Source organism: Panicum hallii, chromosome 1 (assembly GCF_002211085.1).
Source record: "Panicum hallii strain FIL2 chromosome 1, PHallii_v3.1, whole genome shotgun sequence".
Lineage (NCBI taxonomy): Eukaryota > Viridiplantae > Streptophyta > Magnoliopsida > Poales > Poaceae > Panicum > Panicum hallii.
Window position 1 is genome coordinate 9,292,406 of NC_038042.1, and position 25,918 is coordinate 9,318,323.

At 45.5% G+C, this 25,918-nt stretch overlaps 3 protein-coding genes across 3 annotated transcripts; 2 read left to right on the forward strand and 1 right to left on the reverse strand.

Moving 5' to 3' along the window:
* Positions 1–5,438: 5,438 nt before the first annotated feature.
* LOC112879090 lies at positions 5,439–10,720 on the forward strand. Its single transcript, XM_025943427.1, has 5 exons — positions 5,439–6,291; positions 7,592–9,659; positions 9,780–9,840; positions 9,927–10,150; positions 10,430–10,720. Exons 1-5 carry the CDS (start codon positions 6,123–6,125, stop codon positions 10,482–10,484), a joined length of 2,577 nt encoding a protein of 858 aa, XP_025799212.1. The 5' UTR covers positions 5,439–6,122; the 3' UTR covers positions 10,485–10,720.
* Positions 10,721–11,283: 563 nt separating this feature from the next.
* Positions 11,284–13,725, forward strand: LOC112900454 (high mobility group B protein 6-like). The gene is made up of 7 exons (XM_025969322.1): positions 11,284–11,751; positions 11,852–11,998; positions 12,094–12,489; positions 12,583–12,714; positions 12,820–12,924; positions 13,040–13,128; positions 13,225–13,725. The coding sequence occupies exons 1-7, from the start codon at positions 11,341–11,343 to the stop codon at positions 13,418–13,420; spliced, it is 1,476 nt and encodes a 491-aa protein (XP_025825107.1). The 5' UTR covers positions 11,284–11,340; the 3' UTR covers positions 13,421–13,725.
* Positions 13,726–14,336: 611 nt separating this feature from the next.
* LOC112872939 lies at positions 14,337–15,508 on the reverse strand. Its single transcript, XM_025935979.1, has one exon. It carries the CDS (start codon positions 15,264–15,266, stop codon positions 14,883–14,885), a length of 384 nt encoding a protein of 127 aa, XP_025791764.1. The 5' UTR covers positions 15,267–15,508; the 3' UTR covers positions 14,337–14,882.
* Positions 15,509–25,918: the final 10,410 nt, after the last annotated feature.

The window sequence follows — 25,918 nt, forward strand, 5'->3', positions numbered from 1 at the left end:
CTCGTGCTCTTGCCCGTGCTTCGCCTAAATGGCCGGAAAATCCAGCTCTTTACAATTTTTAGTTATGATCCAAACAAACTCGATTCGTGATCTAGAACTTACCATCCGCCACCGTAGAATTACAAAATCCCATAACCTATTTCACCTTACTTTCTACATTCTACTAGCATGTAAGGCAAGCCACGCCGCAATCTAGGTGAACCTAAACAGCTCCCATCTTTGTAACAACTTTGCAATTATAAAGGTCCTCCACAATTTTAGTTTAAAGCAAAGCCAGAAAAGAGGGGGAAGAGAGAGTATTTGCGCACCACTTATACACTGCAGCCGCTTAATGATCGAACTTGAAAGGCAACATACAGGCAATTTCATTCTTTCTTCAAAAGTTCAAATTCATCCTTCAACTATCAAAAAGACCAATTTAGTCCTTAACTTTTTTTTTACTTAGGCCCAATTTCAACTTTGGTTTGATATGGCATGTCCTCTATGGCATGCTAAGCCATCTCACATGCATGTAAAGTTCTTGGTATGTTACCAAGTGCGGCACATGCATCAATTCAAGTGCTATATTGACCCATAATTCATTAATATAAAAAACATAAGTTATTGTTGATCTTATATCTATGAACACAAGTTTACACTTTTGTTTATTTATGCATTGTAGTTGACTATATTGAACCATATTTTTTACAGGACATCAAATGCGAGGAAAAAATCAGAGGTAAAGTGTTTATTTATATCTTATCTATTGACACATTTTACGTTACCCGTTGTTGACTAGGCATGAACATGGCATGCATGCCACATAGGATTTAGGATGAAATTGAACCCAGATAGAAAGTACGAGGACTAGATTGACCAATTTCATAGTTGAGAGACGAATTTGAGCTTGAGATAAAAGTTGAAGGATCAAATCAACTGTTCTACCAACTTAAAAAATAGAAGCGGTGAAATATTAGGAGGAAAAGGGGAAATTGCATAGGAGACGGAATTTGGAGTGCGTATGAGAGAGGAATATAAGATGAGTCGTTTTCACCTTTATTATTTTATTTCCAATGAGGATCCCTACTCCTGCTGCGAGAACAAGACCGATGCTAATTTCTCTGAGATGGGCGGTATCAACAGTTTTAGGCTTCACTCACGTTGTGGAGAGGATAGCTTCAGCATCCTCTCAGACGATCCAAACAAAGCTAGCACTACTTTCTTGCAGGGCGAAGCCCGGCGGAACTAGGAATAGATGGTTCCTAGGAGCACAGAGCACTTGTCTGCTAGTACTTGGCGCTGGCCGCGCGATCCCGTGACCGTGAGCACGGCGAGGCCATGGAACGCACGGACCGTAAAGCCGCCGCCGCTGCCGCTGCGCCCGCTTGTTCACACGTGCAACTGGGGCGCACGGGAGTACACGGCAAGGCAATGTGTCCTCTGCTCCTCGTCTCCTCCTGTGCGCGCCCTGCTCAGCTGCGTCCTGCCCACACGAAACCTGAGCTACACCGCACGCGCACGCACAATTTTCGTTCTGAACACCGCACGCGCGCGCAAGTTTCTGATGAACAGAGAACAGCCTGAGCCTGACGTGAGGGCTCAGCGCAACTTGCGAGCGCGGCGCGACACGGAAACGGAACGGAACGGCCGGGACGTTTTTGCCCCGGCATGGCGCTCCGAGGAAAAATAAGTCTTGGTCGTTACGCTCAAAGAGGCAAGGTACTGTTGTTTCTGTTGACGGGAAGCTCAAACTAGCGACTTGTTCAAACGATTTTTTGTACAAACAGTAAAACTCGGTTTCACAATGCTTTGCCCTTGTCAATGACTTTTTTGAAATACTAACAAAAACTGTTGAAATCATTACTCCGAAAGTGTCTCTGGCCCTGAGGTTAATTGGCATGAGCCAGACTGCCAGAGCCAGGCATGCAACCAGGGAAACAAGCTAGCCAGAGCCAAGTTTTTCTTCTTGTTTTTTTTCTCTTTTTTTTTATTGTGAGAGCCAAGGTTCGAGGTTGGCATGCCTGGCCCTGACAAGCTTTTCGCCCCCCCCCCCCCCCCCCACCCTCTGACTGACTGCGAGCAGGGAGTGCACAGTGCCCAGCGGCTGCTGCTACAGCAGCGGCGTCATCATCATCCTGCATGGGCACTCGGCAGACGGCGCCAGTATCCTACTCGTAGGCGGCAGCAGCTCACATGGTAGTACTCTGTAGCACCCCGCGTCCCAGATACATGTGCCTTTGCCCGCGGCGTGGTGGACTGTGGACTTGTGGCGTGGTGTCCACACCATGACACCAAGAGGGCATTGGAGACTCATCATCATCGACTCATCGTCGAGATGGAAAAGCAAAGCAGGCGAAGGAGCCGGTCGCCAGGAGAGGAGATCATCTTATCGCATCGACGTGAGGCTGAGCTGCTGCCGGTGGTGGTGGCAGCAGCAGCAGCAGCATGGCAATGGAGATCCGCGTAGGATTCGTGCTGCGACGTCTGTACCTGAGAATCTGATAAGATGACGGAGCTTAGAGTCAGATCCGCTGGATCAGGCAGGCTCCCTCCCTACCTACGGTTACTAGTCGTTAGTCCCGCGCCACGCCAGCCCGGTGGCCTTCTTCCTCCTCGGGCACCGCCTTCTTTTTGGCTTTGCCTTTGGCCTCGTCGTCTAGTACTCTAGAACTAGCGATCTAGCATAGCACTCGGCTGCCGCTTTTGCTCTTTGCTCACCTTAAGCCCAAAGCGCGTCAAAGGCGAAAACGAGCCTCGCTCCTCCGCCCCTTACCTTTCTCGTTCGCATTCTCCCCGAGCCTCTTTCTTTTTGTTCCTGCTCCCATCTCCTTCTTTGACCCTCACCTTGCTCTTTCGTTTCTCTTCCTCTCTTTTCCAGCAATTTCTGCTTTTCTTCTGTTTTTTGAAAAGATCTGCTTTTCTTTTTTGACAATTCGGCAATTCTGCTTACGAGACGGTGAAGCCTCTCGCGTCTCCAGTCCAGGAACCAGGACCAAACAATGCAGGCAGGGCAGGTCAGGTCAGGTCAGGTCAGGTCCGGATCCAATCCAAGGCGGCGACGATCGAGAGGCAGGCAGGCTGCAGCAGAGACACCGGTCCGCACGCACCGTGATGCATCATGCATCCATGCATGTCCGGCCCACGCGGATCGGAGATCAGATCATGACGGTGCATGTCCTCTCCCGGCATCATTCAACGACGTGCAGATTGTAGCGCGCCGTAGCACGATAGTACCACCTCTCGCGTCGCCACCACAGCATCTCCAACATGACTCCTAAATTGAATCCTATCTAAAAATATAGGGTTTAATAGAAAAAAATAGCCGGAGTCCTATTTTATAAAAAAAACTGTCAAATTAATATAAAACTCAGTCTCCCGGGTTCTAGATATAGGACTCAATTGGTTGGATTCTATCTCCCTTTTGCCACGAAATCTATCTGACAGAGACTTTTTCCCCGGTACCTCCGCTCCAATCTTCCCCAATTAGTTGTAAATGACATGATTTGAGACCCTGCTGTTGGAGTATAAGCTTTTTTTTACCCCTAAACATATCAAGTATGTCCCTAATACAAATTATAGGATCCAAATATAGGACTCATGGTTGGAGATGCTCTAAACAAATCAAACATGTCCCTAATATAAATTATAGGATCCAAATATAAGACTCATGGTTGGAGATGCTTTTAGCGGTTCGGTCTTACTACTGCTCTAATTGTCGCGGTCATAAATAAAGTGATAGCTACTAGTATTTTAGGACAAATTTTACAAGTCAATCATTTGCCGTTTTGTTGCATGTTACTTCTTTTGATATTTGGAAATGATATGATTAGAATTACATCTTCAGATGTTGTTTCACAAAAGCATACCATCGGTATGTCGTATCAAAAAAATTTGTAAGCAAAAATGAGTTTGACGACTGAAATGTTAATTAGTCGTGACGAGCGATTACGAGGAACCAAACCAAGTATTGTTCCTTACAGCTTATATATGGATCCAAACCTAGATGATCTATCCACGACCAAGATGAAACTAAGCAGAGATCTGAACCAACTAATGTTGAAGAATGAGCAGATGGATTGTACTTAGGGGTCGAATGATACTCGACCAAACTACACATAGTTAGTTGGCTCTCCCCGAATTGCGTAGTGCTATACCCTTTTCCCTTTATAACGTGCAATTTGATCCGATGTGGTATTGAACATCACATTTTACAGTGAACTGGTCTCATATCTTATAATGTTCATGACTATGAAATGGGAATTATGTGGAAGTGTTTTACAAATAAGGTTTCCAAAAGGTAACACCAAAGTTGTGTGATGTAATCAAGGATTAGATTAAGTGTTAATTAAAAAACTCTTCCTCCTATGTTTCCCTTTTCTTAAAAAAAAACTGCCCCCGTCTATGATATTTTTTCCTAGAACAGAAAAAGAAAATTGATAATGGATATAAATGAAGCTGCTGGCCGCATTGAGAGACCATGATGGGTGCATTTTGCAGAGAGCTGGTGAGTGGTCGTCGGATTACAAGGGAGAGTGCTACGTTGATGGATTATTCTCCGGGCCCATGCGCGGCCGTGACGCCAAGATCTCAGGCGCCATTCTTGTGCAAGTTCTCGGCCTGTCGCCTCCATCTGTCCATAACGCCAGCCAAAGCTATCCAAGCTGGGGGCCGGATCGTCGCGCCCGTAATTACGACCGGTGGCTGCGCCGACAATAGGCCGTTGCGGTTGCACGTACAGTCTACTTACTGCTGGGAACAACAACCTATCGTTGCGATTTTTTTTCATAGAAAACATCTTCTGCAAGAACGCCAAGACTTTCTCGAGCGCGTGTCAATGAATGCGCGATTAATTCGGCCGAACCACCGGCGCAACCAACCTCAGCACATGGATATACAGGTTTACCTGCAGAGAGCAGAGAGGATCCAGGGGGCGCTTCTTCCAGCTTAAAGCCCATGGTTGGATGCAAATGTTTGTCAAACTACAAATGATGATGACCATCTTCTTTTAATCAGAACCCGTCCTTGATCTGATTTGGTGCCAAACTTGGTGGAGTCCCTTCTGTAACCGTCGCCGTCTTTTTTTTCTTTCACTGTAACCTGGCTGAATAATATGCGTAAATTATTTCCTTTCTTTGTACACGTGAAGAATCACAATCAAACATCAACAGTGAAAACTAAAGAACAGTTGTTTGCAAAAAAAAAAAAACGGCCGAGTCCAAAATCCCACTTTGCAGCGCAGGCCGGGTGACGCCGAGAGGCCACACGGCTCAGGAGTCAGGAGGATGTTGCTTCCCGTCCAGGAAGATGCTGTGGGTATCGTCAACAATCTACGCCAGCAGGTGCGGCGCCTGAGCAACGCGACAGGTGAGGAGGTACCGTGTGGTTGAGCAGAGAGCTCCACTGCACTCTCCTTAAAACAAACATTTCACCGTACCCCCCGCACTTTAATTTCGCCCCAGCCTCCCTCACCGGCTGCTGCGTCACCTCGCCTGTCGCCCAGCAAGAACCCAACAGCTAGAGGAGAGAGGAGCACGAAAGGCGGCAGCGAAAGTTGGAGAGGCCCGAGGCGCTCACTGACCGGGGCTGTGATGAGCAGCAAAGCAAAGGAAAGGAGGGACTGAGAGAGCTTTGCTTTGCTTTGCTTTGCTAGGCTGACCGACCGCCTGAGCAGGGCATTTGGCCGCCAAGCTGTGCTATTGCTAAAGCCGGCCGGCAGACCCACCCCCGCGCGGGAGAGCGAGGGAGCGAGGGAGAGGAGCAAAAGCGGTGCCTCGCCACGGCCGCCAGCCTTCCCTCCTCCGCCTCGGCCTCTTCTTCTTCTTCCCCTCCCTCCCTCGGTCCCTCCCCCTTCCCCTGCATTCTCCCTGCGTCGCGTCGTGCCGGCTGCGCGCACCTGCCCGTCCCGTACCTCGGTTCCTGGCATCTTTTTGCTCCCCGGCCGCGACGGGCGTTCTTGCGCATTGCTGCTCCTCTGCTCCCGCCCAGCCTCTGCTCCTTCTCAGCTGCTCCGCGCTCCGCTCCCCCGCCGTTGTGCTCCGCTTCCCTTCAATGAGGTGCCGGTGGTTGCGGCCGTGAGCGACTCACCTCGCGGGAAGAGGGAAGCGCCCGAGTTGGGGCCGGGCGCCGAGCCGGCGGCATTGTGCATGGACGGCGAGGAGGAGAGCGCCGCCTCGACGGCTCCGGCGGCGGAGCACCGGCCGCCGCCGCCGCCGCAGATACGGGTGGTGCGCTGCCCCAAGTGCGACAAGCTCCTGCCGGAGCTGCCCAATTACTCCGTCTACGTCTGCGGCGGCTGCGGCGCGACGCTCCAAGGTACTCCCCGCCGTCTCCCACCTTTTCCCTTGCTTCCCCTGCAATCGCTCGGTTCGCTTCCCATCCCTTCTGCATTTCGTCTCCTTTGAATCAGCAAGTTTCCCGACCAATCGCTGGATAATCAACTCGCAACAAGGGGATTCTTCTCTCACCGATTTTCGGACAAAACACCATTCATGATTGATTTTTTGAAGTTGGTTCGTGGGGACTGCTGCTGCAGCTGCTCCCGGGTTGGACGGCTTCCTGGGACGCGGATATGACCAGCTCATTTCGTCCTCTTCTGAGTTCCGAAAGATTCCATTTTTTTCTTGTTTTCTTTAACTTCTTGGCAGTTCTGCTCTCCGGCGCCTTTTCTTTTGCTTCACACATTTGTGACAAATGCTCTTCCGTCTGGCTTCCTTTGTTGTAATTCGCAACTTCCTGCAGATTTGATATGATGAAATGTACACAGAAAAAGCTTCTGTCTTTGGCGATTCATTTTTCCCGTAATTCTGGGACGAACCTTATTTTTCACAGCCTGCTGTAAGAGTTTCTTTCGGTGCCCAAATCCCTGCAACTCGTGGGCAATTTCTTCTCCATCTCCACTTGTTTTTCCGAGTTGTTCTGCTCGGATTACATGGGTTTATCTTTTGGGACATTCCCCTTGATTCAAGTTGCAGCTGGTTAATTTCTGGTGCGTTGAACAAGAAGGGTAGTTTGTTTTAATATTCAGTGCATGTTAAATGAAAGGAATCTTTCCTGACCTTATTTAAACATGTTGGTTGTATGTTTTTTTTGACCCAGAACATAGATCAATTCTGGGAAGTCATCTTGGCTTTTGGGGTTCCCAAATCGGGAATGCTGCAACCGGATGAATTTCTGTCTTCAGTATGGTTGTCTTGCATATTTCTTTCTTGAACGCCTGCATTACATATTTCTTGCAACAGAGAAAATGGCTGGAAGGTCTAATTCTTATTTGAAGAGTCTCGATGCATTTTAAAATATGAAAATGATTGGACCCAACTATTTAAACTAGTTCACTTGCAATTCTGCGCTCTCTTTTTAATTACCCTGTGTATCATTTGCCATTAGTTTAGTGATGCTTACTTGTTAGCTGTTACATAAATTTGACCTTTAAGATGCTGTGTTGTAAGACAAAAAATAGTCACGAGTTGGCGTAATTTGCACATTTCCATGGATACTAACTACTTCTTCTTTTTAAAAAACTTTGTAAATATTCTGTTATCATAGTGATTAGCTGGTTTTTTCTTATATTTAGCGGCATTAAAGATCACATTCCACCCTGTACCATTTTTTGCAGCAAAGAAGAACTCAGCATCTGATACTTCTTCAGATAAGTCTGATGGTGAACATGTGAAGTATCTTGAAGTGCTTGAAAGTTTACCAGATAAGAACGGAGATGCTACATCTGAAGCTCGTTGTGCTGTCCGAGAAGCAGACACCAATAAAGTTGAAGGTAGGCCAGAGGAGAGATTTGTACCCAACAGAATGGCAGCTGCACACAGCCAATCTGGATTCAGTTTCAATGATAGCCAAGCTACTTGTGCACCCAGCAGCACCCTGAAGCTTGAACCTGCGCTTAGAGATGTAAGCAGGGAAGTTCGGGAGGCAAAATACCGGCGCATTCGTCATGAAGAGAAAGGAGAAGCGAAACAGCCAGCAAGGGCAAGAGAAAACTCTCCAAGGTCTGTGGTTAGCAGCATTCCTCCTCCTAACGCTTACCCCAGAGAAGGTCCATCTGAGTATACTATGAAGCCCGGATATAGGCATGCGAATGGTGACCTTGGCGACAGTAGGAATTCAGACGGTCCTAGCAGAGTCGGTGGCCTTGAGAAAGACCGATCTGAGCTTTTGCGCATTCTTGATGAGCTGAGGGATCAGGTACAGAGATCCTGTGAGATTGCTGACAAGCCAAGTGGGAGTGCTTCAACAAATAGAGTGGTAGATGCTGCAAGCTCTTACAATCCTAATGAGCGTCTGAGTCGATTGCGGTATGGTTCACCTCAGTTACAACGTAATGGCTCTCAGCGTTCACCATCCTTGAATGGGCACACACCTGGTGTTCCTCCTGCTTATCCTCCAATGTCTGTACAGCAAGATCTTCATGGATATGGGGAACCTGTCACACACATAGGGGCTCCTAGCTACCCTGTTGGTCCGTATCCATGGAGAAACTTCGATAATTATTTCCATGGACAGTATGACCCTGACCCTCTGATCTCTTATCACCATGACGGCTTCTACCATCAGCCTGCATGCTCTTGCTTACATTGTTACCACCGTGAATTCCTACCTGTTCATGGGGCTCCACTGGGTTTCAACCATCGCAAGGCACCATATCTTATGAACAATCCCAGCTTGTACCCTGTAGAAGGTCCAGTGATGTTTGGTGCACAGAACTACAATTCAAGAGGAATGAATGGTCTGATGCGACACAGTCACATGAGGGCCACCCTGAGCAAAAAACCTGCACAGACTTGTGAACCGATTGTCAATGGTGCCCCTTTCACCATATGCTACAATTGCTATGAAGTGCTGCAGCTTCCCAAGAAGTCTCTTGCACTGGGAAAAGATGAGTATAAGTTGCGTTGTGGGTCATGCTCGCATGCAATTGTGGTCAGACTTGATGGAAGCAGGCTGGATGTTTCAGCACCTACACCAGTTTCACACTTATCGCCTGGAAGTAAAAATTGCTCCAACAATGGCCAAGGAAGTAATGGACACACTGCTGATGAGAGATTGCTTCAATCTTATAGTTTTTCTGTATGCAGTCATTGCTCTCAGGAAAAAGATCTACCCTCAAATTCAAGTGAAGCAGACAAAATGCAAAGCATATCATCTTCTGCCAGCATTTCTGAAGATGATGATAGCCCAGCAAGATCTAATTCACACAAGAACTCTGCTGGTTCTAGGGACCTTCCTCCTGATGCTGAAGTGGTTAACCGTGTTCCCAGTTTACCTCTTCGCGATCATTTTGGATATTCTCCGTCAGACAGAGCAGTTGATGGGTCAGGCAAAGGAAGCAGAAGTACCCGGTCTGAACATGAAAAGGGCGTCTTAACTGAAAGTTTCAAGCCAAGCACAGTGAAAGATGTACCTGTAGCAAGCGTGCTAGACTTGACTGATGATGAGTACGATGATCCCGAATACAGTCAAGATCCAGGCGACGGGGCACAATATGCTGACCACCCGAGGGCCACAAAATCGGGTGATTCTTTTTTCTCCAGCCTGATAAAGAAGAGCTTTAAAATTAACGGTGGCATGGGCAATGGGAGAGCAAAGGTGTTCATCAATGGCTATCCTATCTCTGATCGTGCTGTCAGGAAGGCTGAGAAGATAGCTGGGCCAATCTATCCTGGTGAATACTGGTATGATTACACCTTTTGTATGCAATTGACTTCTAGGTTTCTTTACTGACATTGTAGTTCTTTTTCTAAAATATAAAGTTTGGCAACAATGGTACTTAAAATTATTCCGATATCCTACAGGTATGACTACCGCGCCGGATTCTGGGGTGTTATGGGACAGTCTTGCCTTGGCATGATACCTGTAAGGAAGTTTATACTTGACTTGGTGCGTTGTTGTACCCTAGTCATACCTTGACCAAAGCTTTTAACCGAATCTCTGTGTTGCAGCCATATATTGCGGAATTTAACTATCCTATGCCCAAGAACTGTGCTGGAGGAAATACAGGCGTGTTCATCAACGGGCGAGAACTTCACCAGAAGGACTTGGATTTACTCGTGGGTCGTGGGCTTCCAGATTCTCCTGACAGATCATACAGGGTTGAGATTTCTGGTAAAGTATCTGACGAAGTATCTGGTGAAGAGCTGTATTGCCTTGGCAAACTTGCACCAACGTAAGTAATTTACAATAGCTCAAAATCTTCCAGTCCTTTTATTCAGGAGTTTTCGTTCTCATGAGCTACGTCCGAATATCTTGAGTAGCTGCATCTGCCGTTAGCCTGTTATTCTACCAAATTTATTGTTCTTTGAGAAAGACACTTCTTTTTTAGATCATGTAGGATCCAAATAAGCAAGTATATGAATTCTTGGATATTGATACCTGTTTGATTTGAACTAAATTTCGTTGACATGAACTCATTGAGGTCTGAGTAATGTATGGTTTCGTAAAACAGGGTCGAGAAGATGAAGCGTGGGTTCGGGATGCGAGTCCCCAGGGTCCTTCAGTGAGAGGCCGAAAAGCGGCTTGAAATCCGGAGGCTCTGCTTTTGTGCGCCGCAGCATCATATGTATACAGTAGATTGTTATGTTCTACCTTCTAACCCTGCCCGGAATCGTTCTATCTGTAGAGGGGCCTTTTGGTCGAGTATGTCATGGTGTGATGATGTAATTTTGCTGGCTCGAGCTTCTTGTTGTCTGTGGATTGTTGAAGCTTTCTAATGCAAGTTTCAGTCAGTATTGTGTAGCTATCTGCTTGCTGCTCCTTAACTCTCTGTGTCTGTGTGGTGTGTGTGTGGATGTGGGCTAAGTCAAGTGTGCATAGCCCATGTGCACTAACGTGCCAGGGCCCGTGTGTGCAGTCCAGCCCAAGGCACGTATTTCGAGCCGAATGATTATTGGGACAAAGCCCAGTTAGTTGTCCAGGCCGGGGCCGGAGAGGCCCATGAGTGCAGTCGAGCGCGAAGGGACTTATTTCCACGGCCTATTTAGCGATGGAATCAGCCCATTCACACACACACACACCACACCCGCCGCAACGTTCGGAAATTCAAACAGAAATTCAGGGGCCCACGCTGAACATGGAAGGCAATCTCAGATTCACAGCCGACGCGCCTTCCTGGCAGCTTCCCTGCGCCTCCTGGGCCCCACCCGCCAGTGACTCTCTGGGTTAGCCGTTGCACGCGGCCCCACGCGCAGACGTCATCTCCCGTTCAAATTTCAAAATTTCTGACCGTTACCTTCTCCCCCTCGTCTTCCTCCTATAAAGTAAAGTCAAACCAAATGGAATCGGATCACCGACACAGCCGCCTCCACCAGCTCGACGACGCCGCCGTCTCCCTCTCATCCGGCTCCAGATCCCCTCTCCATGGCGACCGTCGCGGCGGGAGGGAGCAAGAGGGGCGGCGGCCGGGGCCGCAAGGCGCTCGTGGCCGTGCTCGACAACGAGGCCAACATCTCCGCCGGGAAGGCCGCCAAGGCCGGGGACCTCTCGGCCTCCTCCGCGCAGAAGGCGAAGCGGGCGTCGTCCAAGAGCGGCAAGGCTGCCAAGGCCGCGGCCGCGGCGGCGGCGTCGGCCGTCGTGGACGACGTGGCGGAGCTCCAGGGGATGCTGGAGCGGCTGCGGCTGGAGAAGGAGAAGGCGGAGGAGATGGTGCGGGAGCGGGACGAGGTCATCCGGAAGAAGGAGGAGGAGATCGAGACCAAGGAGAAGGAGCAGGAGCGCCTCCAGGCCGAGCTCAGGAAGGTGCAGCGCGCCAAGGAGTTCAAGCCCACCGTGGTGCGTTCTCAGATCTCCCTGCTTCGATTCAGATTTCGTCGCAGTTCCTCTCGATTCATATTCGTCTGATTCATCTGGTTTGATTTGATTTCTCCTGCAGAGCTTTCCTCTCGTCAAGTCGCTGCTTGAGAAGGAGCAGGACGGAGACGACAAGGGCAAGAAGAAGAAGGGGAAGGGCAAGGCCGGCCTGGAGAGGAAGAAGCCCTGCCCTGCCTATGTTCTTTGGATGAAGGACCAATGGGTCGAGGTGAGATTAACCTCCGCATATCTGCCCGGTTCTCCCCCTGTTACCTGCTCGCCCGCTGGGTGTTTGACGGATTGCCTTGCCCATGGCTTTTCCAGATCAAGAAGGAGAACCCGGAGGCCGACTTCAAGGAGGTGTCCAACACGCTGGGCGCCAAGTGGAAGGCGCTGGGCGCCGAGGAGAAGCAGCCCTACGAGGAGCGGTACCGGCTGGAGAAGGAGGCCTACCTGCAGGTGGTCGGCCAGGAGAAGCGCGAGGCCGAGGCCATGAAGCTGCTCGAGGAGCAGCAGATGCAGTGGACCGCCAAGGAGCTGCTGGAGCAGTACCTCAAGTTCAGGCAGGAGGCCGAGGAGGGCGACGGCAAGAAGGGGCAGAGGAAGAACAGAAAGAAGGACAAGGACCCCTCCAAGCCCAAGCAGCCCATGTCGGCCTACTTTGTGTACTCGCAGGAGAGGCGCGCCGCGCTGGTCGAGGAGAAGAAGAACGTGCCTGAGGTGATGGATTGTTTTAGTTCGTCTTAGATTTCACGTTGTGTGGATTTTGTGTGTGTTCGGTTGTTCTGATGTGAAATTCTTGTGTTCTCACAGATCGGCAAGATCACCGGAGAGGAGTGGAAGAACATGACAGAGGCTCAGAAGTCTCCCTACGAGGAAGTCGCGAAGAAGCAGAAGGAGGAGTACCACAGGCAGATGGAGGTGTACAAGCAGAAGAAGATTGAGGTGCATAAAGAACCTGTACTTCAAATATTTGAACAGCCTGTAGTTCAATTTTTTTTCTTATGTTGAACAAGAGATATCTAATCCGATGCTTGTGAACTGTATCAGGAAGCTGCGAGCCTGGAGAAAGAAGAAGAGGAGCAGAAGAAAATCATGAAGCAAGAGGCTCTCCAGCTGCTTAAGAAAAAGGAGAAGGCAGACAACATCATCAAGGTACATTGAAGCTCCATTCGCGTCTGCATACATGTTACAGAACAGTATTTGGGACAATAGTTTGATTTATATAACAAATATATGTTGATCTAATGACGGCTTTGTTCTTGAACAGAAAACCAAAGAAAAGCGCCAGAAGAAGAAGCAGGAGAACGCTGATCCCAACAGGCCCAGGAAGCCTGCCTCTTCCTTCATTCTTTTCAGGTTGAACACAAATCCCCTTTGCATTGCAATATATGATTTCGCGGTGTAAAGTCATTTCTCAGTGTGCTGAATTTCCTGAGATTCTGTAATTTTCAGCAAGGAAGCGAGGAAGCAGCTGCTCGAGGAGCGCCCTGGCATCAATAACTCAACACTGAACGCGCTCATCTCGGTGAAGTGGAAGGAGCTGAGCGGCGAGGAGCGGCAGATGTGGAATGATAAGGCCGCGCCTGCCATGGCGGCATACAAGAAGGAGATGGAGGAGTACACCAAGGCTCACAGCTCATCCGCTTGACATGATAACAGATTCCTTCGCTTGCAGTGGTGCAGTTCAACTGTTGGATTGGGTTGAACTTTTCTAATAAGGATTCTCTTCTCTGAATCCTGGTGTGGTAGATGACTTGGTGTGAATCTTAGCTTTCGGTGAGTTTAGTTGGCGTAGTTGCCGTAGACGTGGCTTCCTTCATTCTTGAACAAATTGAATTGGTTAGGTTTTTGTGGCAGTTTATGGTTGCAACAGGTTTAGAAATTTCAGCAAGGTTGATAAGGCATTAATGTTTGCTTCAAAAGTTCTGATCAATATTATTTTGCGCACAACAATTGTTACTGAACTCAAACGCTAGTGAAGACCTGCGTTCTGATCAACACCCCGTGATGCGTTCGTACACATCCATAGGAGTAACTCGTTTCTCATATCAACAAGGTTCTGTTTGGTATGAAAATTTTCACTACCTAACACTGATAAATATGGAACACCGCAGCTGTGGTAAGTGAAAACATTAAACTTTGAGTGTTGATTAGTTTTTTATGTTGGAAGCTGAGAAAATTGCATTTAAATACAAAGATTTCGGCAGCAACCTATTTCTTGATATAAGATATGCATTTCCTATTGAGCCTGAACGAAAGTTGTTTTTTGTACAGACAGGGATATTCATCATCCTGCTTTTCTGAGCTCACGAGCCATTCCCGCGCTAGTCCGTCCACTCATGGCATGACAAGTGGATGTATCTGTATCCATGTAATTTGGACGGCCGAGAAATGATACTAACAGAGTAAAAGGTTATACGTCTCGTGAAACCAAATTATTGCGCAAAGTCGTTTTAAAAAAAATTATTGCGCAAAGCACAACGCTAACCAGCACTTTACACCCAGTTGGGCAAGATCACTGTGATAGCTTTGAACTTTAACTGTTGAGCAAATGAACACAAAAGTGGATAAAAAAGTTTCCTTAACAACTTGTTTACACGCGAAGGCCTGCTTTGCCAGTAAAAGCAAATTCAGAGCTGGATCAATAGGCTTCTGACCTCAATCACACGCAAACAAGAAAACCCCCCGAAAAGGGTGCAACAACATGCGAGCAAGAGCCGCCCAGCTAAGTTACAGCGTCCACTAATGTGGGATAAACATAAGCACCCACATCACTAGTGATGTCAAAACAAGGCAGCAACTTGTGCTCCCCAAAAATGACACCATGTGTCTATGATGGCACAAAATCTCTCTCTCACTGTACATTAGGCGCCAAGATACTATCGCGCCTTTGATTTGGAGCCGTCCGATCAACTTTGAGATGGTTGGGACCGTACGTCTAGGAGTTCCGAGTGTGTCTGGGCGTTGGCTGGAGCTGCTGGCCCTTCAAAAACCCATCGTTGGATCAGGATCGAACGGCCGGGGGCCCCTCATACGGGCGCCCTTTAGAACGACACGAAGGCAAGAGGACGCGGAAGAGAGCTGAGCCAGCCAGCGAGCCGGCTCCGAGCCTAGAGGAGGACCTCGACGCGCACAACGGTGGCGGCGTCGGGCGGGCCGACGACGAAGCGCTCCGACTTGGCCTTGCGGAGCACCGCGGGGCCGGGGGAGACGTCGGGCGTGCCCTCCTCGGAGCTGTCGTCCTCCTCCGGGATGGAGGAGAGCACGCCGGCCCACGACGCGCCCGCGCCGCCGTAGCTGTAGTAGTAGCAGTACTCCTCGTCGCCGGCGCCCGCCATCCGGTAGTCGTAGAACTCCTCCGCCGCCGACGCCGGGCGGAGGCGGAGCACCTTGATGAAGAGCTTGTGCAGCAGCTTCGGGAGCCCCGCGCGCTTCTTGATCCGGCCCCCGTCGGCCGCCGCCAGCGCCGGTGGCACCGCTGGGAACCACGGCATGCCGCCCGCCGGGCTTCTTGGTTTTTCGCCGGAGCTGGAGCTAGCGTTTGAGCTCTGCGATCGATCGAGCTCGTGAATCTTTTGACGTTGCGCTTGGCTACCCTCTGTTTAGGCCGTGTTTTTATACTCCTGTACGTGAGGTCGAGCTGTGCTTAATAGCTGCGATCAGGAATTCAGGATAAGGCGGCTGAGCAGCGGGCCAGGAGGAGGGTGGGCATGAAGCTTTACAGGTGGGCGAAGGTGAGTGGAACGCTCGCTCGAGCTCGCAGCGTGTGGTCGGGAGGAGGTCGTCGTCGACGACAAGTTATTAGCCAGGGCGGCCGGGCGGTGTCACGGGCTGCGCGGCGGCGGGCGTCCGATGGCGGCGCGGTTAGCTTGATCGCGTGGGGCCCAAGGCCGGAGCAGCTGGTCGATCTGACGGCGGCCGACCGCCATGGATAGAATAGATTACATATGCAGTGACATAATTGGAAACTGGGCCCTTCGTTTTCGTTGCTCGTGGACGCCATGACGGCACATGAGCATGGATCGTAATTCATAAGTACGTTGGTGACAATGATTCCAGCTCTCTCCCTTCCTTCTCGGTTTGCTCGTGCTCCGTGGCCTTTTTGCTGTCCGTGGCACGATCCGTGCACTCTGTTTTGTTGCAAGGGAAGATACATCTCATAACGACAGGTCCTAGAAGAGTAAGAAAAGTAACAGTTTCCCACATGTATCTCCACTAGAGAGATGAAGCGATCCTCACTTGGCCACCGACAATCAGCACACAGACAACACCAGAGGCAACCATTTTCAGAGAAGTGCTTCGTGTTGTAAGCCGTCCGTACCTATATTTGCACGTTCCATAACCTGCCTGTCGTTCTTCCCTATGGCAAACAGAAAGTAAAATGCATACGCAGAAATTCATGTATGCAGCGTCAGTACATATGTTGGTGATTCTGCCGAACTTGTCCGCGTACAAATTCTACAGATGTAGTATATGTTGTTAAACATTCAGGTATAAAAAATTATATAATGTAATCGACCACATCATCATAGCTTCCCCATTACTTTTTTTTTTTGCAAAATACATGCTCTGACATGTTCAGCACCTACGAATTATCTGAGGTTTTCTTGAAGTTCACAATTATGCAAACTCGAGTAACCAAAAACAAAGAAATTAATTGCGAAACACTAAAATTAAAGATAGTGGTAAGTTATGAAAAAATAAAAAGAAGTGAGAAAAGAAGGGGAAAAGGAAACAGACATTGATAAAAAAAACTTGCTGATTGGGGCCATTTCTCTTTTCTGTAGGCTAATGGCCCGTGTTGGATTTTGGGCTTCTTGTGTAATGTTGGGCCTATGGCCTGCACAAACGTGGAGAAAGGCTTTCTGTGTGATTTTGGGCCAACAGCCTCCATAAACATTCAGCTCGCTAACCAGAAACAACGCACTTTACTTAAATGTGCTCCGCTCAAGTTTCTTTTTTTTTACAATTCTCTAAAGAAGGAAAACAATTCTAAAATGCACAACTTTTGATCCCTCACTACTATCAGACGGATCTTTTTAGACTTCGCTTTTATGCTTAGCTTGTTCAGAAAAAAAGTTACTGTTAGAGAAATTGGGAGATGGATATGAGACACAACCGGTCTTTCTCTGTCTGAGACCATCTCCAATAGGAGTCCTAAATTGGATCCTATCTTGAAATATAGGGTTTAAGAGAAAAAAATAGCCTCCAACATTAGTTCTATTTTACGAAAAACTGGAAAATCAATTTAGGACTCAGTCTCCTGGGTCCTAGATATAGGACTCAATTGGTTGGGTCCTATCTCCCTTTTGCTACGAAATCTAACTGACAAAGACTTCTTTCCTTAATGCCTTCGCTCCAATCTTTCCCCAATTAGTTGTAAATGACATGATTTGAGATCCCGCTGTTGGAGTATAAGCTTTTTTTCGCTCTAAACACATCAAATATATCTCTAATATAAATTATAGGATCCAAATATAGAACTCATAGTTGGAGATGCTCGGATACACTTTAAATACCACTAAGGCAGCTGGACTGCATAGGAGGTGCGGTGATGTTCTCCCCTGGCACCGTCGGCCGGGCTCCAGTTTGTCTGGGGAGCGCGAGGAGGAGAATAGAACCGCCGACCTCTAGTTCAGTAGTCCCAGTAATAATGCGGATCCAAGAGGCTTTATGCACTATTTTACTGTTACTAATTTAATAGAGACTCCTTTTTAGAGCATCCGTGTTAATCCTCACTAGTTGAGCTAGAAGAAGAGATAAATCAAATAATTTTTTTTCAAGAATCGGAAACACCGGTCTATCAATCAATTCAGTACTCTAATCATTAATGATAACAACAACCATTGGATCTATATTATTTTCTAACAAAATTTGACCCACCTTTGCCTCTATGAAAAATGGTCTAAAGTAACCCATTAGATCTATATCTAGATTGCACACCTCTATGGTTGTACACTGCCGGAAAAAAGATCTTTGCTGAGCGTCAAGTGTTTTGCCGAGTGTTTTTTCGGGCACTCGGCTTTTCGACACTCGGCAAAGAGACTCTTTGCCGAGTGCCTTTTTTAGACACTCGGCAAAGAAGCTCTTTGCCGAGTATCTTTTTTCGACACTCGGCAAAGAGTCCATTTGCCGAGTGTTTTTTTAGAACACTAGGTAAAGATAATTTTTAAATCATATTTTGAAGTAATAAATTAATTCAAATAAAAATATTTTCAAATACAAAGTTGTATAACTCATCAAGATGCACAATTTTTGTTTTAATTATTTCTTCATTTGATAAAATAAATATAAATTTGTTCACAAAACATATATCTCTCTCTTGTAGTTTATGAAATTATAAGAGAGATATATAAGATTTTGGGAACAATATTAGAATTATCATGTCAGATGAAGAAATGAAAAAACAACCAAAATAAATCTTGTAGATCTTGAGAAGTTATAAGATTTTACAGTTGGCAATATTTTAATTTGAAGTCATCTTGTCAACAAAAACTATATCTGAATTTAGAAAATTTAAAATTTGAATTTTGCAAATGACCTCGAATGGAAAAAACTACCAAAATTAAAGTTGTAGATCTCAAAAAGTTTTGAAAGTTTGTAGTTGATAACCTTTTGATTTGAAATCATTGTGTCATATTAAAATACGTTTGAAGTTTTCAAATTTGAAATTCAAATTTTGTAAACGATCTCGGATGAAGAAAGTACCAAAATAAAAGTTGTAGATCTCGAAAAGTTATGCCACTTTGTAGTTAACAACCTTTTCATTTGAATTTATTTACTATCTCAAATAAATAATTTATACTCGGTTAATTATAATATGTGGAGAATAAAAACGTAATGTTGACACACTTGATCCAATGGTGCAGTGGTAGAGGGAGTTGTTTGTGTGCAGGAGGTCGTGAGTTTGAAACCTATCATCGATAACTTATGGAAAATTGCTGAAAAAATGTGCAACCCGTTAGATGAAAATTGTTAAAAAAAATGTGCAACCCGTTAGATGGGTCAGTAGCTGGCTGTGCATGCGTCCCCCAATAAATTTTTTTCCTATTTCTTTTTTTGATTTTTTCCGATTTACATTTTGTGGAGTGCTTTTTGACACTCGGCAAAGCCTTTGCTGAGTGCCCGACAAAAAACACTCAGCAAAGACCTCTTTGCCGACAGATTTTTTGCTGAACGTTCTTTACCGAGTGCAGGCAAGCCTTTGCCGAGTGCCCCAGGCACTCGGCAAAGAAGATAAATCCGGTAGTGGTAATAAAATAATTATTAAATAGTCCCCTAAATCTTGTCTGAATTTCCCTTCTATGCCATTATGAAAATAATATAAAGTAACCTCAATATTTTCATTCAAATCACCACCAATTAATATTAGTAAAAATAACCTAAATTAACCCTCTAAATACACATCTAAATTACCTATATCTGCCATGATAAAAGCGTCCCAAATTACTCACGTATTTTTCATCCGAAATTACCCTCTTCACTGCTCCCGTTGTTCGATAGTCCCGTATATTTGTGAAAGAAGGTAGGAAGAAGGATAGCAATCAAAGGAGTTTTGCTTCCATTAGGAGACATTTCCCTTCATACCCTCTGATTAAGATACTTAGGAGCAGTAACACTCCCAATTAAATAAAAAACAGCTTCACAGTGAGGGTCAAGTTTGTAACCTTGCACAGGAAGTACTTAAATTCGTTAACAATGGTAACAATCTTTTTTTATTTTTGAAAGAAACTACGGCACCACATAGGGTGTCTGAACCTCAAGGGTAACAAATGAACAATGAGATAAACTACTTGATGCATTCTCAAATGTATTAACAAATCAACCAACACCCTTTGAAGCTCCACAAACCCATAACCATAGTGGTCTGAAATTTGAAGGCCTAGAAGCGCGCATGGGATTGCGAGCCAGTAACGGGTCGATCGACGACAGGACCAGACGCGAAGCCATGCATTACGTACGTGAAGAAGAAAAAAAGCTGAGGATCTCTGATGAGAGCAACCAACCAGCCATGCATGCAGAGCTCGATCTCGCAGAACCCTATTTACTTCGCTGCATGGCCGGCCGGCGAATTGAATTGGAGTGGTGGTGTCACTGCCGGCCGCCAGTGCGAGTCCCACGCGACGCCCGGCGGCCGGCCGACAGTGAAGGCACGCACGATCCAAATGCCTTTGAGCTGTAGTGCTCTCTTACGAACCACCACTCGATTAGAATGCACAAGTTCCCAACAGTTCACACGTACGTCTATAGCTCTACAAGCCATGAGGAGTAGCACGGACCCAAGTGCACTCGGCCATCATTTCACCTCATTTAACCTAGCTAGCTAGCGGTACATGCAGCACAATTCGCAAAGGAGAGCATCGTTTGAACAATGGCATGGTCACTCCTTTTTGTTTTTTTTTGGGGGGGGGGGGGTTATGCAGATCGCTTAAGATAAAATACTAAAAAATACCAAAACCATCGCCCATCCGTAGAAAATAAATTTAGGGTATAGTACATCCTGCACGAGGAGAAGTTTCAGAACATCAATTAATACACACTTTTACATGCCAATAATTCAGGGTACCATCATTATGTGACACATACCTTCTTAATTCTTGTTCTTAAGTTTAACGGAAAATGCATCTAAAATGAGAGGGAGTTTTGTTCACAAGAAAAATCCAAAGAAGCAAAAAATAAATGCAAAACATAGAAAGTTGTAGTACTATATGGAACTACATCAACGTATAGTAGTTTTGAAAAGTTGAATCGGCAAAATATGAGAAAAGCTATGCATGGACGTCAGTGTTTAAAATCTGTCGATTTAGAACAACCCAAAACAACAACACTCTTTTGTGACTGCAGAAAGTTGGAGTAAATATTTCAGTGCTGCTGGGAGACGACTGGCATCAGGCGTGGCTCTTTCCGATAGAATGGAGATCTCCTGAACCCGGCCTGTGCCGGACCCTCCAAAGTAAAGAGCTAGGTGATCGCTCTCCATGCATGCAGCATGCATGCTTGCATGTCATACCTCTTTCGTGGTGCAATTCAATGCGTTCATGGCCTCCGTCGTGATCGCCTGCGCCTGCGTTGTTGCTCTTCTGATCTCCCATCCCTTAACTGGGGTTTCAGTGAAGCTTCGGCAACTTGCTAGCTATCTACAGGCATGCGGCTGCATGTACGTACGCGGTTGTCTGTGGGGCAGGGAGACGCCGCAGCATTTATGTCCCATGCATTTATCTGGAACGTACTCATCATTTTGTCTTTCTAAGCTGCATTCATGCATGAGACCTCTAGCTACTCTCAAGAAGTAGATCGATGGGTAGGCTTCTATGTTGTTAGATGAAGGAATGGAGATAAAGATCATTATTATAGGTTGGTGATGCAAATATATATAAGAAGCCCGGTGTAATTGATTGAGCAAAGGTCGATCGATCTGCAGTTATCAGGATAAAACTCACTACTACGAAAATAATTTGCAGGAACACTCTATTTCTATTTTCTAGGGAAGGCCCAAAAGAGATGCATTTTTAGAAATATATTTTTAGGGGTGGGGATGGCATGATCTGCTAAAAATAGTTCCATGTAAAAAAATTCATAAATTTTTTTATATGATCTCGGATGAAGTCAAATTTTATATAAAATTATAGGGGTTGATAAGACATAAAACTTTATAGTTGATAATATTTTCATTTAAGGTTATTTAATAGTCCAAAATATTATTATAAGTTCTCTAATTTTAAAATCTAGAAGTTTTGAATTTTTTCCATACAACCTCGGATGTGGAGTAGCTTCATATCAAAGTTGTAGTGGTAAGATCTAAAATTTTATAATTTATATATTATTCATTTAAGATATTTTGAAATTATAAGATCATTTAATAGTTGGTTGTGCCCTACACGTGGCTATGACTATACAATATCTTATACAACTCAAGTCATATTTGGAGGTTTCCACAATCTTAACTTTTATATACATTAAAATATACTTGATATATATTTTTTGTATCTATAGTTCACAATAACAATAACAATAGTGTAGAAGTTTCACATTTTTTAATTTATTTTGCTATACTTAAAGATTTAAATGAATTTTTGTAATAAAATAGAAAAATATTTTCAGTGGCGGGTGGTGGCTTTACCCACCCTGAAAATGGATTTCTAGGGGCGGGTGATGGCGTCACCCACTGCTACAAATCGATTTCAAAGTTAATACAAAATAATAGCATATCCCATAGAGTTACAATTGGTTGTGTAGTGTGGTGCAGAGGAGGGTACATGCGAAGCTTGAGGTAGGCAGTTTGAACCCCAATTGATGCAAGTGTGCATATTTCTTAAAAACTTTGTACCTCTATCATAGAGGGGCTTGAAGTGGTAGCTGGTTGGGTGGGATATTTTTTTTCTGCTATTTCTAGCTGGAAGCAGGGGTTTTGCTTTTTGGAGGCAGAATTCATGATAGAAAAATGAAACAAAGAACGAAGGATGGGTGCTCAGTGCTGCAATTTCATGTCAGACAATGGGAACTAATGCGAAACCCTTGTTGACTGCTGGTGTTGCGACCAGCAGCAATGCACGCTATGGCACCCTATTAGAGGCGTGCCTCGCCGGCCGGACTTGGAGAGGAAGTTGGGTATATAATTAGTGTTAGTGTTTTGCTTTGGGAGGGTGCAAGAATCTTAAAAGGCCATGGCTTAGAACGATGGCTGCACGGTGGGCAGCAATGTGGCGGTGGAGGGTGGCGAGGCGAGGCGTCTGGTGACAGCAGTGAGGCAGTGAGCTCGTGCGGTTTCTCCACCTGTTTGCTAGACCTCCATCCCAAAAAATGTTCAATGCAACGCCAGTACTCCATTTCTGTTGTAGTGCACGTTTGGATTGAGGAAGTTCTTCAAAGTATGCTTTAGATATTAATTTCTCTAATGATATGTCATTAGTTGCTATGAAACTGATACAATGTCTGGTGATAAGATATTTTTTAAAAAATATATTTATACTTTCTTAAACTAAATAAATATGCACAAATTTAGCTAAATATTTGTCAAAATTTATAAAATTTGACCTTTTCGATCGAATCTTAATATGTCTTATATCTTGAAACAGAGGGAGCACCTACCTGAATGAGTGAGAAAGGAAATGACACAACACTTATTTAGTGTCATCTGATATAATTGTCATTGTACAATGAGTAATTATTACTCCTCCATCCAAAAACTGATACGATTATGACGGCGGGAGTAAGTACTAAACGTTGGGTGGGTTTTCCAATTATTGCTATTTTGTGTTTTGGGTTTGGAGAGTACTTTAGTTTGAGCTGCTGCTAGCTAGCTAGCCAGCCGCCATGCCCATGAGTGTGTGAACCCCGTGAGCTGAAGAATGATGAATTTTGGCTGTAGCATATTCACCTGCTCCGAGCTCACTCGCCGCACCCCTCTTCCCTCCAACCTCACTGACATGTAGGGCCGGCCGTATGCTCCTGTCAGTGCAAAACTGCTCGAAAAGACCTAGCTGGGGGACGGGCACATTAATCTTACTAGGGTTAGTTGTCTTACGTGCACGAAAGTTGCTGGCTGTAGTTTAGAGAATATGTACGCATACACTGTACTATACGGCATCATATATACATACATATATACACTGCCATACCGGTACTGTTCACAAACTTGTATACACTGCAGAATAGAATGGATGTATGGAATGTTCCACAACGGCATTTACTTATGAAGTTAATTATACTGGCATTCACATGCATCTTCTTTAACTGCACTAGAGCTTGGATTGAATTGAATTGGATCCTTTCCCTCCATTTAACAAAGAGCAGCAGCTAGCATTCATGTTCCCATCTGCATGCATGTTAGTTCAATTTTAAATTGGACGTGATTGATGTGACGACCTTGGAACATTCCGAACATATAATTAGGATCATCAATCATATGGGAGTGAAAAACATCGTCTTCTTGATTTATTTCAAGAACTTCGGATTCTTGACGGGTGTATTGCAAGAAATGGTTACCAACTTATGTGCGATGAATGCTACTTTTGTCACAAAACATCTTTATGAAGTTTCATGTGCTCAAGCTTGATCATGTTTAGCGTTGCGGTGTTTGTCACACTCTACCATCACAGGTTATCATGTTTAGCATTGCGGTGTTTGTCACACCCTACCATCTTGGCCCTGTGGGCTTGACATGACCGGTGAAGGTTTGGCCGAGCATGTTTGATTAACTTGCGTTGCATACGTGATGGTTAACTTAGTTTGAGAGAGTGGATGTGATAACCCTTCAGTGACTCCGGAAATGCATAGAACTATATTTATACCCTATTTATTCACCTAGATGTTGGTGATAGAAATGGGAGTTAATATGGCCATCAACAGTGGTCAAACCGCGGGTTAGTGTAGTTAAATCACCAGGTGCAAAAGTACCCGACTATGACACAATTTAATGTGAAAGTACCCTTGTTTTTAAATGGTTAGACTACAAATACTCTATTTTCGTGGGTTGGTTAATGTAATAGCCTGAAACCCAGGCTTCTTGTATAAGTACCTCAGCCTCGGCATGAGCATCACCTTTTGGTCATTGGGAAAGCTTTCTTGAAACAGTTTGAGATATGTTCATTTATTTGCATGGTTTGAGCTTTAAGAGACTAGTCAATCTTTAAGAAAGTATCATCAGGTCGTTACTCTTGAGGTAATCGCCTCCCAGGCGGTTTGGAGAAGGTGGAACTATAGATCCCTTTAAGAAAAATATTGTGAAAGAGCCCTAGTTGTCCTAGTGGAATTATGGTGTGGAGTTTTTCTCTGATCCAAGTCTACTCAACATCAAGTGGAGTCTTGATAGAGAAGCGGTTGGAACAGTAAATCCATATCAACGTGGAATATGTATGAATGGTAAGTAATCAACCTTGGGATAAAATTTGTCTCTTGTGTTCGGTTCTCTCTTAATCTCAGTTTACTTTTGTGCAACTCACTTTGAGCAATTTATTTTTCTAGAGATTGAGTTGAATCTTGCCACCCTAATAAGTTGCAAACCTTCTCCTGGTTTCTAGGATCATGCCACCTCAGGTTGCAAACCTTCTCCTGGCTTATCTAGTATAGTTGTGGAATCCTAGCTTTGTTACGAACTAGAATTATTTAGTGTTATTTTAGTTGAAAGCGCATGCTACCCCGTCCTCTCTAATTTGTATCTTTGATCCTACGCAAGTTGAACAATGACCCACCTAATGGGCACGTGTATTCACAAGGATGTTTTTTAGATGTTAGGCTAGCTTGAATAACAACATTAAGTAGATTAGACCGAGCCCTAGCTACCAGCTACCAACCATCGATAATACAACACTAGCAATTTTTTTCTTTAATTTCCACTACTACAGAAAATATTTTTAGGAGCAGGTAAAACAACATTAGTAGATTTATAGGGGCTGGTGCGGTACCCGCCATGCTTCTCACAGCTAAAAATAGCTGTTTGCAGGTGGCGGGTACCAAACCCACTCCTAAAAATCCATTTTCAGGGGTGGGTCGTGCCTAGCCCGCCCCTGGAAATTAATCTTCTGAGGAGGGTGACGCCATCATGTTTGTAGTAGTGTTCTTTACATGTTAGTTATTTTCGCAATCATGTTGTTGATAATTTGATAAAACTATCAGAAAATAGGAATTATATATTAAAAATATCTGACTACTTGAGAGAAATACTAAAGTGCCCACACTGTTAGTAAATATGAAAAATCTATCAGACACCCCTAAATATGTTCTACTTATATTGTAGTGTGGGCACTTTGCAACAACTAACAACAACCTTGTCTAACTCTTTTATGCCAGTCCTAGCTATCTGCTTGATCATCACGAAACCAAAGACAAAGGGAGGGAGGGAGGGGGGGGGGGGGGGGCGAGAGAGAGAGAGAGAGAGAGAGAGAGAGAGAGAGAGAGAGCGAGCGAGCGAGCGAGCGCACTGCCTGACAGGCCGGCTTGCGCAGTCATGTATGGCCCGGGCATGCAGTGATATCTGCATGTACGTACCCACAAACACTGATGAGGGAGATAATTGTTGGTCAGCAAGGCCGCATGGCAAAGGCAGCAGCCAGCAGGAGCTGCAATTCTGTTCCGTGGCCACCGGCGGTAACACAGGAGGCTTCTTGTCGTCTAACTGTTGTTCGCTTCTTCCCCTGACGGATCTTTC

Excerpts from the sequence above, each read along its gene's own strand:
- LOC112879090 (XM_025943427.1), top strand. The coding sequence starts at position 6,123 with ATGGACGGCGAGGAGGAGAGCGCCGCCTCGACGGCTCCGGCGGCGGAG. Across the intron at positions 9,841-9,926 it reads CTTGCCTTGGCATGATACCT|CCATATATTGCGGAATTTAA; the intron begins GTAAGGAAGTTT and ends TCTGTGTTGCAG. Across the intron at positions 10,151-10,429 it reads CTTGGCAAACTTGCACCAAC|GGTCGAGAAGATGAAGCGTG; the intron begins GTAAGTAATTTA and ends TTCGTAAAACAG.
- LOC112900454 (XM_025969322.1), top strand. The coding sequence starts at position 11,341 with ATGGCGACCGTCGCGGCGGGAGGGAGCAAGAGGGGCGGCGGCCGGGGC. Across the intron at positions 12,715-12,819 it reads ACAAGCAGAAGAAGATTGAG|GAAGCTGCGAGCCTGGAGAA; the intron begins GTGCATAAAGAA and ends GAACTGTATCAG. Across the intron at positions 13,129-13,224 it reads TCTTCCTTCATTCTTTTCAG|CAAGGAAGCGAGGAAGCAGC; the intron begins GTTGAACACAAA and ends TGTAATTTTCAG.
- LOC112872939 (XM_025935979.1), bottom strand. The coding sequence starts at position 15,266 with ATGCCGTGGTTCCCAGCGGTGCCACCGGCGCTGGCGGCGGCCGACGGG.